The sequence below is a fragment of the Oreochromis aureus genome, linkage group 7, assembly GCF_013358895.1.
Source record: "Oreochromis aureus strain Israel breed Guangdong linkage group 7, ZZ_aureus, whole genome shotgun sequence".
NCBI lineage: Eukaryota > Metazoa > Chordata > Actinopteri > Cichliformes > Cichlidae > Oreochromis > Oreochromis aureus.
In genome coordinates, this window is record NC_052948.1 from 58,365,984 (window position 1) to 58,378,748 (window position 12,765).

At 40.7% G+C, this 12,765-nt stretch overlaps 1 protein-coding gene across 2 annotated transcripts; it reads left to right on the plus strand.

Moving 5' to 3' along the window:
- The first annotated feature begins 1,721 nt into the window (after positions 1 to 1,721).
- LOC116315810 (myosin heavy chain, fast skeletal muscle-like) lies at positions 1,722 to 12,485 on the plus strand. Of its 2 annotated transcripts, XM_031734221.2 has the most exons (41): positions 1,722 to 1,785; positions 1,926 to 1,966; positions 2,203 to 2,424; positions 2,500 to 2,643; positions 2,745 to 2,901; positions 2,992 to 3,019; positions 3,100 to 3,205; positions 3,300 to 3,392; positions 3,475 to 3,538; positions 3,620 to 3,718; positions 3,799 to 3,902; positions 4,000 to 4,138; positions 4,265 to 4,383; positions 4,566 to 4,715; positions 4,808 to 4,978; positions 5,089 to 5,389; positions 5,499 to 5,569; positions 5,658 to 5,745; positions 5,848 to 5,965; positions 6,048 to 6,171; positions 6,760 to 6,896; positions 6,986 to 7,241; positions 7,331 to 7,573; positions 7,663 to 7,839; positions 7,933 to 8,078; positions 8,174 to 8,264; positions 8,371 to 8,760; positions 8,857 to 8,983; positions 9,096 to 9,214; positions 9,457 to 9,653; positions 9,735 to 9,918; positions 10,005 to 10,170; positions 10,254 to 10,378; positions 10,498 to 10,806; positions 10,895 to 11,098; positions 11,186 to 11,311; positions 11,392 to 11,562; positions 11,645 to 11,749; positions 11,879 to 11,974; positions 12,090 to 12,221; positions 12,387 to 12,485. In XM_031734221.2, exons 3-41 carry the CDS (start codon positions 2,218 to 2,220, stop codon positions 12,405 to 12,407), a joined length of 5,805 nt encoding a protein of 1,934 aa, XP_031590081.2. In that variant the 5' UTR covers positions 1,722 to 1,785; positions 1,926 to 1,966; positions 2,203 to 2,217; the 3' UTR covers positions 12,408 to 12,485. The 2 variants fall into 2 exon arrangements, with proteins under 2 accessions (XP_031590081.2, XP_039470740.1); XM_039614806.1 differs by having other exon boundaries at positions 11,645 to 11,974.
- The last annotated feature ends 280 nt before the right edge of the window (positions 12,486 to 12,765 follow it).

Sequence of the window (12,765 nt, forward strand, 5' to 3'; positions counted from 1 at the left end):
ATTGCCCCACATATGATTCTCCACTGAGTGTAGCTTGTCAGCAGGCCTCAAAAAGTAAGCAATGTTTTCAAATAGACACAGAGTACAGATGAGGATGCAAGCTCTTATGTGGGATGTTTTAAAAAATTAAAAAATATTTATTCCTACCAGGGATGTAATGTATGATATGACAAAAAAAAAGAAGAAGATATAAAACATGAGCCCTTTGAATATAAAAAGTCATAAATGAAGTAATTGACAGTGTGCAGAGGAGAAAGACTGCAGGGAGGATCAGGAAGTTCATCGTGGATTAACATAATTCTCCAGTATTTGACGGTCTACATACAATTGTCTTGTGTAGGCCTGGGTCATAAGAACTATCTTACCTAATGGGGTGGAAAAAAAAGGTTAAAACATACTGGTGTACTAACTTCTTGAATTGTAAGAAGGCTCACTCTGTTTTGTAAGGCACACATATTATTAGCTGTGCTAAAACATCTATAAAGTAGCAAACACGACATTCATTTCTCACAGTGTTTAGCTGCCATCCTTAACCTACAGTAAAAACTTGACCTTGCACTTGGTCTGGCACCGCAGACTTGACCTAGTGTTAATAAATTCCAACACACCATTCCCACTTGTAGCATTGAACGTTGCCATTCCAACATATATCTCTAATTAATCTGTGTAGCATGGCAACAGCTGTAGCCAACTTGGATTTATGGCATTCCAGAGATGACCCTAAGACACGGAAAGAAACTGTTGAATTGTATAAAATTGTTTCAGTGTCTCCTTCATTATAAACCGACGTTTATAGTTTTTAATGGGTTTTTTTTTTCATGTTTTTATATCTTCATCTGTCTAATGAAGCATCCTGAGTCTCAGATAGCATCATGCATTAGCTTAGATACAAATCAGGTTGTGATTTTATCAAGAGAGAAATGAGCAGCTGGTATGTGAGTGGGACATCTTCGGCATTATCCTAAACTGCTCATGAGAATCAGACATTTTTGTGGTTACTTTCCCATCTTAATCTAGTTGGTGAATCAGTAGGAACATTTTTATAGACAAATACTCAAACAAAATAGGTCAGAAATTAATAAGAAAAACAAAAATATCTCAAAGTTTACACAGGTCAATGGAATTAAATAATAGTAAAGGACTGTATAAGTGTAACAACAGAGTACTGTTCAAGTTTATCATCAAATATTACTTGAAAATAGACTTGAAGTCTCTAAACATTGGAGTTGTGGTTACACTCTTACACCGTCAGTGAAAAATGAGCCGCTTTGCAGCCTGTGCAGACAGCTGTTTTCATTAAAAGTTCAGCTGTAAGTAGATCTTCATCTGTGTCACACTGTCCTGAAAAATGCAGCTGAAATACAATCTGTGTTGATATAGTGTAAAATATGGCAAAGGCAACGAGGGGAAATCATTGTTTTGGAGATGCTTCATAAAATAAATTAGCTTCACAAGTGCAACATAAAAAAAACACAAGGCATTTTTTGGAAAACCTTTTTCTTTTGCACCTTGTTTCTTTAATGTGGACATGATAGTTTGAATTATTGTCAAGTGAGAAATCCTTTGCTTTCTTCAAAAATAGCTTTAAAGAATGTTTAGAAGTGAAAGCTGATGTACAGTATGTCCTTGCACTACGTTTCAGCGGATGTCTGCTCTCACTGGTATCCGCACCACATTTGGCATTTCTCCCATATATAACTTTGTCGGGTAAGCACGCTGCATTGAATATAAGCAGTCCACGAGAGCACATCACTCTGTGGTAGAAGAAGAAGACTCTTGCTTGTGGTAGGTTTGTCTTCTATCTGCTTTGGAACTGGTAGTATCTTCATTATTATTATAATAGTACTTAAATAAATCAATTTATTTACTTTTTTTAAAACAAGTATTTTCCTAGTAATTGACAATATCTCATATGTGTTCAACAGGATTGTGCAATATAACATACTTTTGACAGAAACAGAGTCAGGTATGGACAACATTTAACTATTCAAAATTGTCAGTATTTTGTGTGTTATATTATTTGTGTTGATAAGAAGGATAAGGTGTTAATTCAATTCAATTCAATTTTATTTATATAGCGCCAAATCATAACAACAGTAGATCCTACAATAATAGATACGGTGTTAGCTGTCCACTCACAAGAACTGACGATAGCTCTAACATATTTGTCTAAGATTACACTTATTTGTCATAACATCATAGAAGTAAACCGCCACCATGAGTACGGACGCAGAGATGGCCGTTTATGGCAAAGCTGCCATTTACCTCCGTAAACCAGAGAAGGAGAGAATTGAGGCTCAGAACAAACCTTTTGATGCCAAGAGTGCCTGCTACGTGGCTGATGCCAAAGAGCTGTACCTGAAGGGAACTATCATCAAGAAAGATGGTGGCAAAGTCACTGTCAAAGTCTTGGACACTCAGGAGGTCGGTATCATCAAGTTAGAGTTAACTGAGAGTCAGATGTGACAAATTCTCATCGTGATCAATGTGCTGTTGCAGGAGAGGACAGTCAAAGAAGAAGACGTCTCTCCAATGAACCCTCCCAAGTTCGACAAAATTGAGGACATGGCCATGATGACCCACCTCAATGAAGCCTCTGTGCTGTATAACCTCAAAGAGCGTTACGCAGCATGGATGATCTATGTGAGACTGTCTTCCTAACAAGCAAAACTTTGAAAATTACTCTTCTAACAGCAACTGTTAATTAACATCCACTTTTTAAAAATCTCTTGAACCACTTTTAGACCTACTCTGGGTTGTTCTGCGCCACAGTAAATCCCTACAAGTGGCTCCCAGTGTACGACTCTGAAGTCGTTGCTGCCTATAGAGGCAAGAAGCGTATGGAGGCTCCACCCCACATCTTCTCTGTCTCTGACAACGCTTATCAGTTCATGCTTACTGGTATGCCTTTAACTCAAAAATCCAATATTTAATCATGTATATGGTGATAACTGCAGAAATACATTGTGAACTCCTTTTTCATTTTAACAGATAGGGAGAACCAGTCTGTCTTGATCACGTAAGTGTCACATTTTTGGACCTTGTTTAAAATAGTTCAACATTTCGAACAAACTCTTAAAAGTCTTTGTCTACACCCAGTGGAGAATCTGGTGCCGGAAAGACTGTGAACACCAAGCGTGTCATCCAGTACTTTGCCACTATCTCAGTTGGTGGAGATAAGAAGAAGGATTCTGGCAAAATGCAGGTACATAAACGTGATAAGATTTCTAAAATTATTACGAAATATACTTCAAGAAGAAACATTTTTTTCTCATATATTTCTTAAACCTGGGTTTAAGGGGTCACTGGAGGATCAAATTATTGCAGCCAATCCCTTGCTGGAGGCTTACGGTAACGCCAAAACTGTGAGGAATGACAACTCTTCTCGTTTTGTAAGTATGGAGTGATCTTTAGATAGGAGAAATTGTGTTATGATTGTTGTGTGACTTTGACAGCTCCTTTTGCTCCAAACAGGGTAAATTCATCAGGATTCATTTTGGCCAAACTGGTAAACTGGCTAGTGCTGATATTGAGACATGTAAGTGACAAATTCACAATGTGAGTAGTTCATCTGAGTTTGGGACAAACTGTGACTTCAAAATTTGATCAAAATGTGCAGATCTGCTGGAGAAGTCTAGAGTGACATTCCAGCTTCCTGATGAGAGAGGTTACCACATCTTCTACCAGATGATGACAAACCACAAGCCAGAGCTGATTGGTAAGCAGCGACACCAAGGTGTTACACAGTTCTCATTTTAAACAATTTATTAAACACTTATGTTTTATTCCTTTTTCCAGAAATGTCCCTCATCACAACCAACCCCTACGACTTCCCCATGTGCAGCATGGGTCAGATTACTGTGGCCAGCATTGATGACAAAGTTGAGCTGGAAGCAACAGATGTGAGTGAGATTTGATTTATAATTAAAATATCAATGATGTTGTGTCTTTAAGAAAAAAAGTGTTTATGCAGTGTTTCATGTGGACACTTTTGAACAGAATGCTATTGACATCCTGGGCTTCAGTAATGAGGAGAAGATGAGCATCTACAAAATGACTGGTGCTGTGCTTCATCATGGTAACATGAAGTTCAAGCAGAAGCAGCGTGAGGAGCAAGCTGAGCCTGATGGCACAGAGGGTGAGTACTTAGTACAAAAATACTTGTGAATAAGAGCAGTATGGTTCCTAATTGGACTAAAAAATCCTGGTCAGATACTGTATAATGTATATACTGTATAATAATGTTATAAATTGCTGTTTTCAGATGCTGACAAGGTTGCTTACTTGCTGGGTTTGAACTCTGCTGACATGCTGAAGGCTCTGTGCTATCCCAGAGTGAAGGTCGGAAATGAGTATGTCACCAAGGGACAGACTGTACCTCAGGTAAATGAGACCAACTGGTACAAAAAACATGCACCGCTTAAATCAGAGCGTATTTGGATCAAATGAAACAAAATCATGTACCAGATTTAATAGATAATTATTTGCCAGGTATATGTTTGTTAAATATTTGGTCTTAAATGCATTTTGTGATTAAATCAAATTTTCCCTTTTTATTTTTTTAGGTGCTGAACTCTGTGACAGCCCTGGCCAAGTCCATCTATGAAAAGATGTTCTTGTGGATGGTCATCCGTATCAACCAGATGTTGGACACAAAGCAGCAAAGGAATTTCTTCATTGGTGTCCTGGATATTGCTGGCTTTGAGATCTTTGATGTAAGCTTTATTGCTAACAAATGGGGAAACTCTACTTCAATTATAAGATCCCGCTTAGTTATTTTTTTCCCTGCCTTTTTCTCCCCTCACAGTTCAACACCTTGGAACAGCTGTGCATTAACTTCACCAATGAGAAACTGCAACAGTTTTTCAACCACCACATGTTCGTCCTGGAGCAAGAGGAGTACAAGAAGGAGGGTATTGTCTGGGAGTTCATTGACTTTGGCATGGACTTGGCTGCCTGCATTGAGCTTATTGAAAAGGTATACTTCAAGTTCATGTTTGAATCTTATATCTTTTTTTATGTTAGTTTTGTTATGATAGGGGAAAAGTGCCACTTGGTGACATATCTCTTTTCTTTACCTTAATCAAGCCCATGGGCATCTTCTCCATCCTTGAAGAGGAGTGCATGTTCCCCAAGGCAACTGACACATCCTTCAAGAACAAGCTATATGACCAGCATCTTGGCAAGTGCAAAGCATTTGAGAAGCCAAAACCTGCCAAGGGCAAGGCCGAGGCCCACTTCTCCCTGGTGCACTATGCTGGCACTGTGGACTACAACATCAGTGGCTGGCTGGATAAGAACAAGGACCCACTGAATGAGTCTGTGTTGCAACTTTACCAGAAGTCCTCAGTTAAACTGCTGGTTCTTCTGTATCCTCCTGTAGTTGAAGGTATGATGTAACTCAAAACATACATTTCCATATTCTACATGTTATTGAGTTTTGTTTGGTATTACGAGTCTCACAATGTTTTTAATTACAATTTACAAATGAAAAACAGAGACTGGTGGTGCCAAGAAGGGAGGCAAGAAGAAGGGTGGCTCTATGCAGACTGTGTCTTCACAGTTCAGGGTGAGGTTTGAGAAGTAAATTAAATGTAAAATAATACATTTTTGATTTTTACTTTTCATGACAAAAGTTTACTTTTTTGTACCTACAGGAGAACTTGGGCAAGCTAATGACAAACCTGAGAAGCACCCATCCTCACTTTGTGCGTTGCCTGATCCCTAATGAGTCAAAGACTCCAGGTAACCCAACATAATCTGTGTGCCTGTGTGCACAGGTTTGGATTTGAAAACAGCAAATTAGTGTTTGTTCACAGTATATACTCAAACATTTTTGTTCTACAGGCCTGATGGAGAACTTCTTGGTCATCCACCAGCTCAGGTGTAACGGTGTGCTGGAGGGTATCAGAATCTGCAGAAAAGGTTTCCCCAGCAGAATCCTCTATGGTGACTTCAAACAGAGGTGCAATTAATATCCTCGTGGACTTTTGATTCAAAATATGATAAGAAAATGCTGACACTGACAAATCACTCTCTCACAAAAGATACAAGGTACTGAATGCCAGCGTCATCCCTGAGGGCCAGTTCATTGACAACAAGAAGGCTGCTGAGAAACTGCTTGGATCAATTGATATTGATCACGACCAGTACAGATTTGGACACACTAAGGTAAACAGCCTGATTGCATTATTATAGATCTATGCATGAATAAAGAATTACTTTTTCAATTTTAAAAAATCTGTCTGCTTAAAACAATTACTTTTGGCCAAAACTGAAGGAGGTAAGGTCAGTGAGCTGGATGAAAACTAAAAAGAAGATCAAGTGTAACATCAACAAGTTTCCATCCCAAAATTTCAATAGCCCTGGATTTCTTATCACAGTTACACATGAAGATCAAATCAAAACTTTCCTAATTTTCACAAAGTACATTTATACTTGACACATTTATTGTTATGTTTTCTTTTTTGTTTTAAAAATTCTTATTATTTTATGTGGCTCATTTGACATAAATTGTGCTACTTTGTGCACACATGAGATACTGTATGGTAGACAATGAACCGATTCCCATATTTAATACAGATGTGCCCACACAGGAGGCACAAGGTTTCTCAAATACCATGCCATTAGTTTAGCAAGCCTTTCACTGTGTATGCTTCCCCAAACCTGATGTAGATTTACATTTACTGTACATATGCTTTCTGAATCATTTCTAATTGAATGCTTACTATAATATAATTCTCTCTTGTGATCATTTAGGTGTTCTTCAAGGCTGGTCTCCTGGGTACCCTTGAGGAGATGAGAGATGAAAAGTTGGCATCTCTGGTCACCATGACTCAGGCTGTCTGCCGTGGTTTCCTCATGAGAAAGGAGTTTGTCAAAATGATGGAGAGGAGGTAAGTTGAACACAGCAATTAAGAGCAACGAGCCAGAATAAAAACAGTGAAAAATAACTTTGTCAATAATGGAAATCTCTTGCGCACAGGGAGTCCATCTTCACCATCCAGTACAACATCCGCTCATTCATGAATGTCAAACACTGGCCATGGATGAAGGTGTACTACAAGATCAAGCCTCTGCTCAAGAGTGCTGAAACTGAGAAGGAGCTGCAGCAGATGAAGGAGAATTATGAGAAGATGAAAACAGATCTGGCTACTGCCCTGGCCAAGAAGAAGGAAATAGAGGAGAAGATGGTGTCCCTTCTGCAGGAGAAGAATGATCTGCAGCTCCAAGTGGCATCTGTAAGTAGATATCAAGAGAAGCTGTGCCCTTTTATTTTGTAACCATAAAATATTAATGTGTTCATGTGTGTTCTTCGAATGCAAAATAGGAATCAGAGAATCTCTCAGATGCTGAGGAGAGATGCGAGGGACTTATCAAGAGCAAGATTCAGCTGGAGGCCAAACTCAAAGAGGTAACTGAGAGACTGGAGGATGAAGAGGAAATCAACGCCGAGCTTACTGGCAAGAAGAGAAAGCTGGAGGATGAATGCTCTGAGCTCAAGAAGGATATCGATGACCTGGAGCTTACCTTGGCTAAAGTAGAGAAGGAGAAACATGCCACTGAGAACAAGGTTTGACATTCGGAATATACCTAGCAGATTAAACAACATGTATACAACTACGCAGTCATATGGTAATAACATCGTAATTGCAAATGTAGGTGAAGAACCTGACTGAAGAGATGGCTTCTCAAGATGAGAGCATCGCTAAGCTGACTAAGGAGAAGAAAGCTCTTCAGGAGGCTCATCAGCAGACTCTTGATGACCTCCAGTCTGAGGAAGACAAAGTCAACACTCTGACCAAGTCCAAGACCAAGCTTGAGCAGCAAGTTGATGATGTAAGTTGAAAATGTCACAGGTGATGGCAAAAAAAAGAGAGAAAAGAAACCTCTTCTTGAACAAGAGAATAACAAAGTCATGTCATTGTGCAGCTTGAGGGTTCTCTGGAACAAGAGAAGAAGCTTCGTATGGACCTTGAGAGAGCCAAGAGGAAGCTGGAGGGTGATCTGAAGCTCGCCCAGGAATCCATTATGGATCTTGAGAATGACAAGCAGCAGTCTGATGAGAAACTGAAAAAGTACTTTCATTTTTTCTCCCTTTATGACAAGCATCCTTCTAAGGATTGGCTATAATATGTACATTTATTAACTATACAACTTGTTATTTTCACAGGAAAGACTTTGAAACCAGTCAGCTCCTTAGCAAGATTGAGGATGAGCAGTCACTGGGTGCCCAGCTTCAGAAGAAGATCAAGGAGCTTCAGGTAAATGATACATGATGTTAAATCAAATGATAGTCCATACATATTTTCTGCTTCGTACTTTAAATTTGAAAGTTTACTCAAAGGAGACACATATCTAATCCAACAGGCTCGTATTGAAGAGCTGGAGGAGGAGATTGAGGCTGAGCGTGCTGCTCGTGCCAAGGTTGAGAAGCAGAGAGCTGACCTCTCCAGGGAACTTGAAGAGATCAGTGAAAGGCTGGAGGAAGCCGGTGGTGCAACTGCTGCTCAGATTGAGATGAACAAGAAGCGTGAAGCTGAGTTCCAGAAGCTCCGTCGTGACCTGGAGGAGGCTACTCTGCAGCATGAAGCTACCGCTGCTGCTCTTCGCAAGAAGCAGGCTGACAGCGTTGCTGAGCTGGGAGAGCAGATCGACAACCTCCAGCGTGTCAAGCAGAAGCTTGAGAAGGAAAAGAGTGAATACAAGATGGAGATTGACGACCTGTCCAGCAACATGGAAGCTGTCGCTAAAGCAAAGGTAAACAACAAAATGCATTTATTTTATACTTAAATTACCAGCAAATAGTGATGAAATAAAATCTTGTCACTGATGAATCTTTTTCTCCCTCTCTAGGGAAATCTTGAAAAGATGTGCCGTACTCTTGAGGACCAACTTAGTGAACTGAAGGCCAAAAATGATGAAAATGTCCGTCAGATCAATGATTTGGGTGCACAGAAAGCACGTCTCCTTACTGAAAATGGTTTGTATAAGACAACATGCAGTGATCTGAACTTAGTCCTTTACAGTGATCTTCTGTTTTTCGATAGAAAAACTGAACACAAACTAAAGTCTGATGACTATTTTTACACAAGGTGAGTTCAGCCGTCAGATTGAAGAGAAAGAAGCTCTAGTCTCTCAGCTGACCAGAGGCAAACAGGCCTTCACACAGCAGATTGAGGAGCTGAAGAGACACACTGAAGAGGAGATTAAGGTAAGAAACACTTCAGTGGAGGCTGGTATAGCTTACCAGACAGAGCAGGTGATCCCTGTGCTGTAAGGCCCAAGTTTGAATCCATCCTAAGGCCACTTATTACATGTCTCCCCCCTCGTCTCCCTTCTCACTATTGTCCTATCTCAATTAAGACTAAAAAAGATATATATTTCAGTGAAGTGCGTATAGTTTTTTGTTGGTGATTCGACATTTTGCTCATGCAATGATGTGTCTTACAACAGGCCAAGAATGCCCTTGCCCATGCACTGCAGTCAGCTCGCCACGACTGTGACCTGCTGAGGGAGCAGTTTGAGGAGGAGCAGGAGGCCAAGGCTGAGCTGCAGCGTTCCATGTCCAAGGCCAACAGTGAGGTGGCTCAGTGGAGAAGCAAATATGAAACTGATGCTATCCAGCGCACTGAGGAACTTGAGGAAGCCAAGTGAGTATTTAGTTAGTAAGAATGTGAGCAAAAAACAAGTAGAACAATAAGTTTTTACTGAGAAAACTTTTTTTATTAAAGGAAAAAGCTGGCCCAGCGCCTTCAGGAGGCTGAGGAGCAGATCGAGGCTGTTAACTCCAAGTGTGCTTCTCTGGAGAAGACTAAACAGAGGCTCCAGAGTGAAGTGGAGGACCTCATGATTGATGTGGAGAGAGCTAATGGCCTAGCCGCCAACCTGGACAAGAAGCAGAGGAACTTTGACAAGGTACCATCATTTACTTTGCTTGAACAAGACACAAACTCACGGTTTCTCTTAGTATGGGTGAATAACTGCATCGAATGCTTATCTAGGTGTTGGCAGAGTGGAAACAGAAGTATGAGGAGGGTCAGGCAGAGGTGGAAGGAGCTCAGAAGGAGGCTCGTTCTCTCAGCACTGAACTGTTCAAGATGAAGAACTCCTATGAGGAAGCCTTGGATCAGCTGGAGACCATGAAGCGTGAAAACAAGAACCTGCAACGTGAGTTCCTACTATGCTGTGCAAGTAACGTGTGTTCATATTAAATGTCTTAAGACTAAACAATATCAAACATGCCTCTGCAGAGGAGATTTCAGATCTGACTGAACAGATTGGTGAGACTGGAAAGAGCATTCATGAGCTGGAGAAGTCCAAGAAGCAGGTGGAGACAGAGAAGGCTGAGATCCAGACAGCTCTTGAAGAGGCTGAGGTAAATCTTTGTCTGAGGAGCTCCTCTGAAAATAAATATTCAGTCATGAACAAGTACACCGTAAAAACTACAAATGCAAAGATGAATATCTTTTCATATTCATTCTTTCATATGATTAGGGAACTCTGGAGCACGAAGAGTCTAAGATCCTGCGTGTTCAGCTGGAGCTCAACCAGGTCAAAGGTGAAGTAGACAGGAAGCTGGCAGAGAAAGATGAAGAGATTGAGCAGATCAAGAGGAACAGCCAGAGAGTGATTGACTCCATGCAGAGCACTCTGGATTCTGAGGTCAGGAGCAGGAATGATGCCCTGAGAATCAAGAAGAAGATGGAGGGTGATCTGAATGAGATGGAGATTCAGCTGAGCCATGCTAATCGCCAGGCTGCTGAGTCCCAGAAACAGCTGAGAAATGTCCAGGCACAGCTGAAGGTATGGTAGGGCACAGGACTGTTGTACACACTCTGTGTAAGTGCATTTTGTTATTTATGTGAATATAATTTTGATATTCTTTTACTAGGATGCACAATTGCACCTGGATGATGCTGTCAGGTCTCAGGATGACCTCAAGGAACAAGCTGCTATGGTGGAGCGCAGGAACGGTCTCATGGTAGCTGAAATTGAAGAGCTTAGAGCTGCTCTGGAACAGACAGAGAGAAGCCGCAAAATCGCTGAGCAGGAGCTGGTGGACGCCAGTGAGCGTGTTGGTCTGCTGCACTCTCAGGTGAACATTTTCGAAGAGACACTTTAATTATTTTTTTTAGATAAACTTAAAATGAACATCTTAAAATTTAAACTTTCCATTTCTTAGAACACAAGCCTTCTGAACACCAAGAAGAAGCTTGAGGCTGACCTGGTTCAGATCCAGAGTGAAGTGGAGGACACTGTTCAGGAAGCAAGAAATGCAGAGGAGAAGGCCAAGAAGGCCATCACCGATGTAGGTTTATACATGTTTACTATCACGGTACAACTCAGCTTTGTTTTCATCACACTGTTAACGGAGGTCATGTTTTCTAGGCTGCTGTGATGGCTGAGGAGCTGAAGAAGGAGCAGGACACTAGCGCTCACCTGGAGAGGATGAAGAAGAACCTTGAGGCTGCTGTTAAGGACCTGCAGCACCGCCTGGATGAGGCTGAGAATCTGGCTATGAAGGGTGGCAAGAAACAGCTCCAGAAACTTGAGTCCAGGGTAAGAAGATTGTGCAGGTGAAAGGTGTGAAGACATATGTATATAAACCAGGGATTTTAAAAGTTTGCCTAATTTTCTGAAGGTGCGTGAGCTGGAGGCTGAGGTTGAAGCTGAGCAGAGGCGTGGTGCAGATGCTGTTAAGGGTGTCCGCAAATATGAGAGGAGAGTGAAGGAGCTCACCTATCAGGTAAACCACATTAATATTTTACATCCATCCATCCATTCTGTTCCACTTATCCTTATCAGGGTCGCGGGGGGCTGGAGCCTATCCCAGCAACCAGAGGATCACATTTTTAAAATGTGTTTTCTTTTACAGACTGAGGAGGACAAGAAAAACATTAACAGGCTGCAGGATCTGGTTGACAAGCTGCAGCTCAAGGTGAAGGCCTACAAGAGGCAGGCTGAGGAAGCGGTAAGGACCACACACAGAAAAAAAACCCTCAACTCTATGTCAGATTTTAGTTTTGTGCAAACAAACTGTCATCGTTTTGGACACTAAGAAATTTTGACTTATTACAATGTTACAGGAGGAGCAGGCCAATGTCCATCTGTCCAAGTACAGGAAGCTCCAGCATGAGCTTGAGGAGGCTGAGGAACGTGCCGATATTGCTGAGTCCCAGGTCAACAAGCTGAGAGCTAAGAGCCGCGACTCTGGCAAGGTAAATGTACAGACACTTTAGACTTTGCACAAAGTTATAAGAAGAAATATCCCAATTCTGCTTCGAATTTCCTAAAATTGGCTACAGACAATAATTTGATTTGTCTTCCCTGAATGCTCCATTATACACACTGACCCATATGTACTGTTTTCTTTTGTTTTACAGGGAAAAGATGCAGCTGAATAAAACACACGTGTGAATGGTGCATTTCTAATCATACAATATGACGTGAAATACACTCCAATAAAATATTTTTTATCATAATTTCCTGTCTGTCATATTTTCATAGTAATAAACAAGAGAGTAAACATGACACACGGGTAATCTAAGTGCTAATGAATCTTTACTGAGGTATCTTGCATTCAGTTATTAATTTAGGTATGAATACATAATAGTATATCTCAATTAACCATTTATAACATCTTAGGATTTTGAGTACAAACAGCTCAGAGCAAAGATATCCCAGAGGGACTCATGAATGTAAATAAGAAGTTAGAGACACTGGTTTGGGAGGGAAAAAACAATCTGCACTTAAAAGAATCAA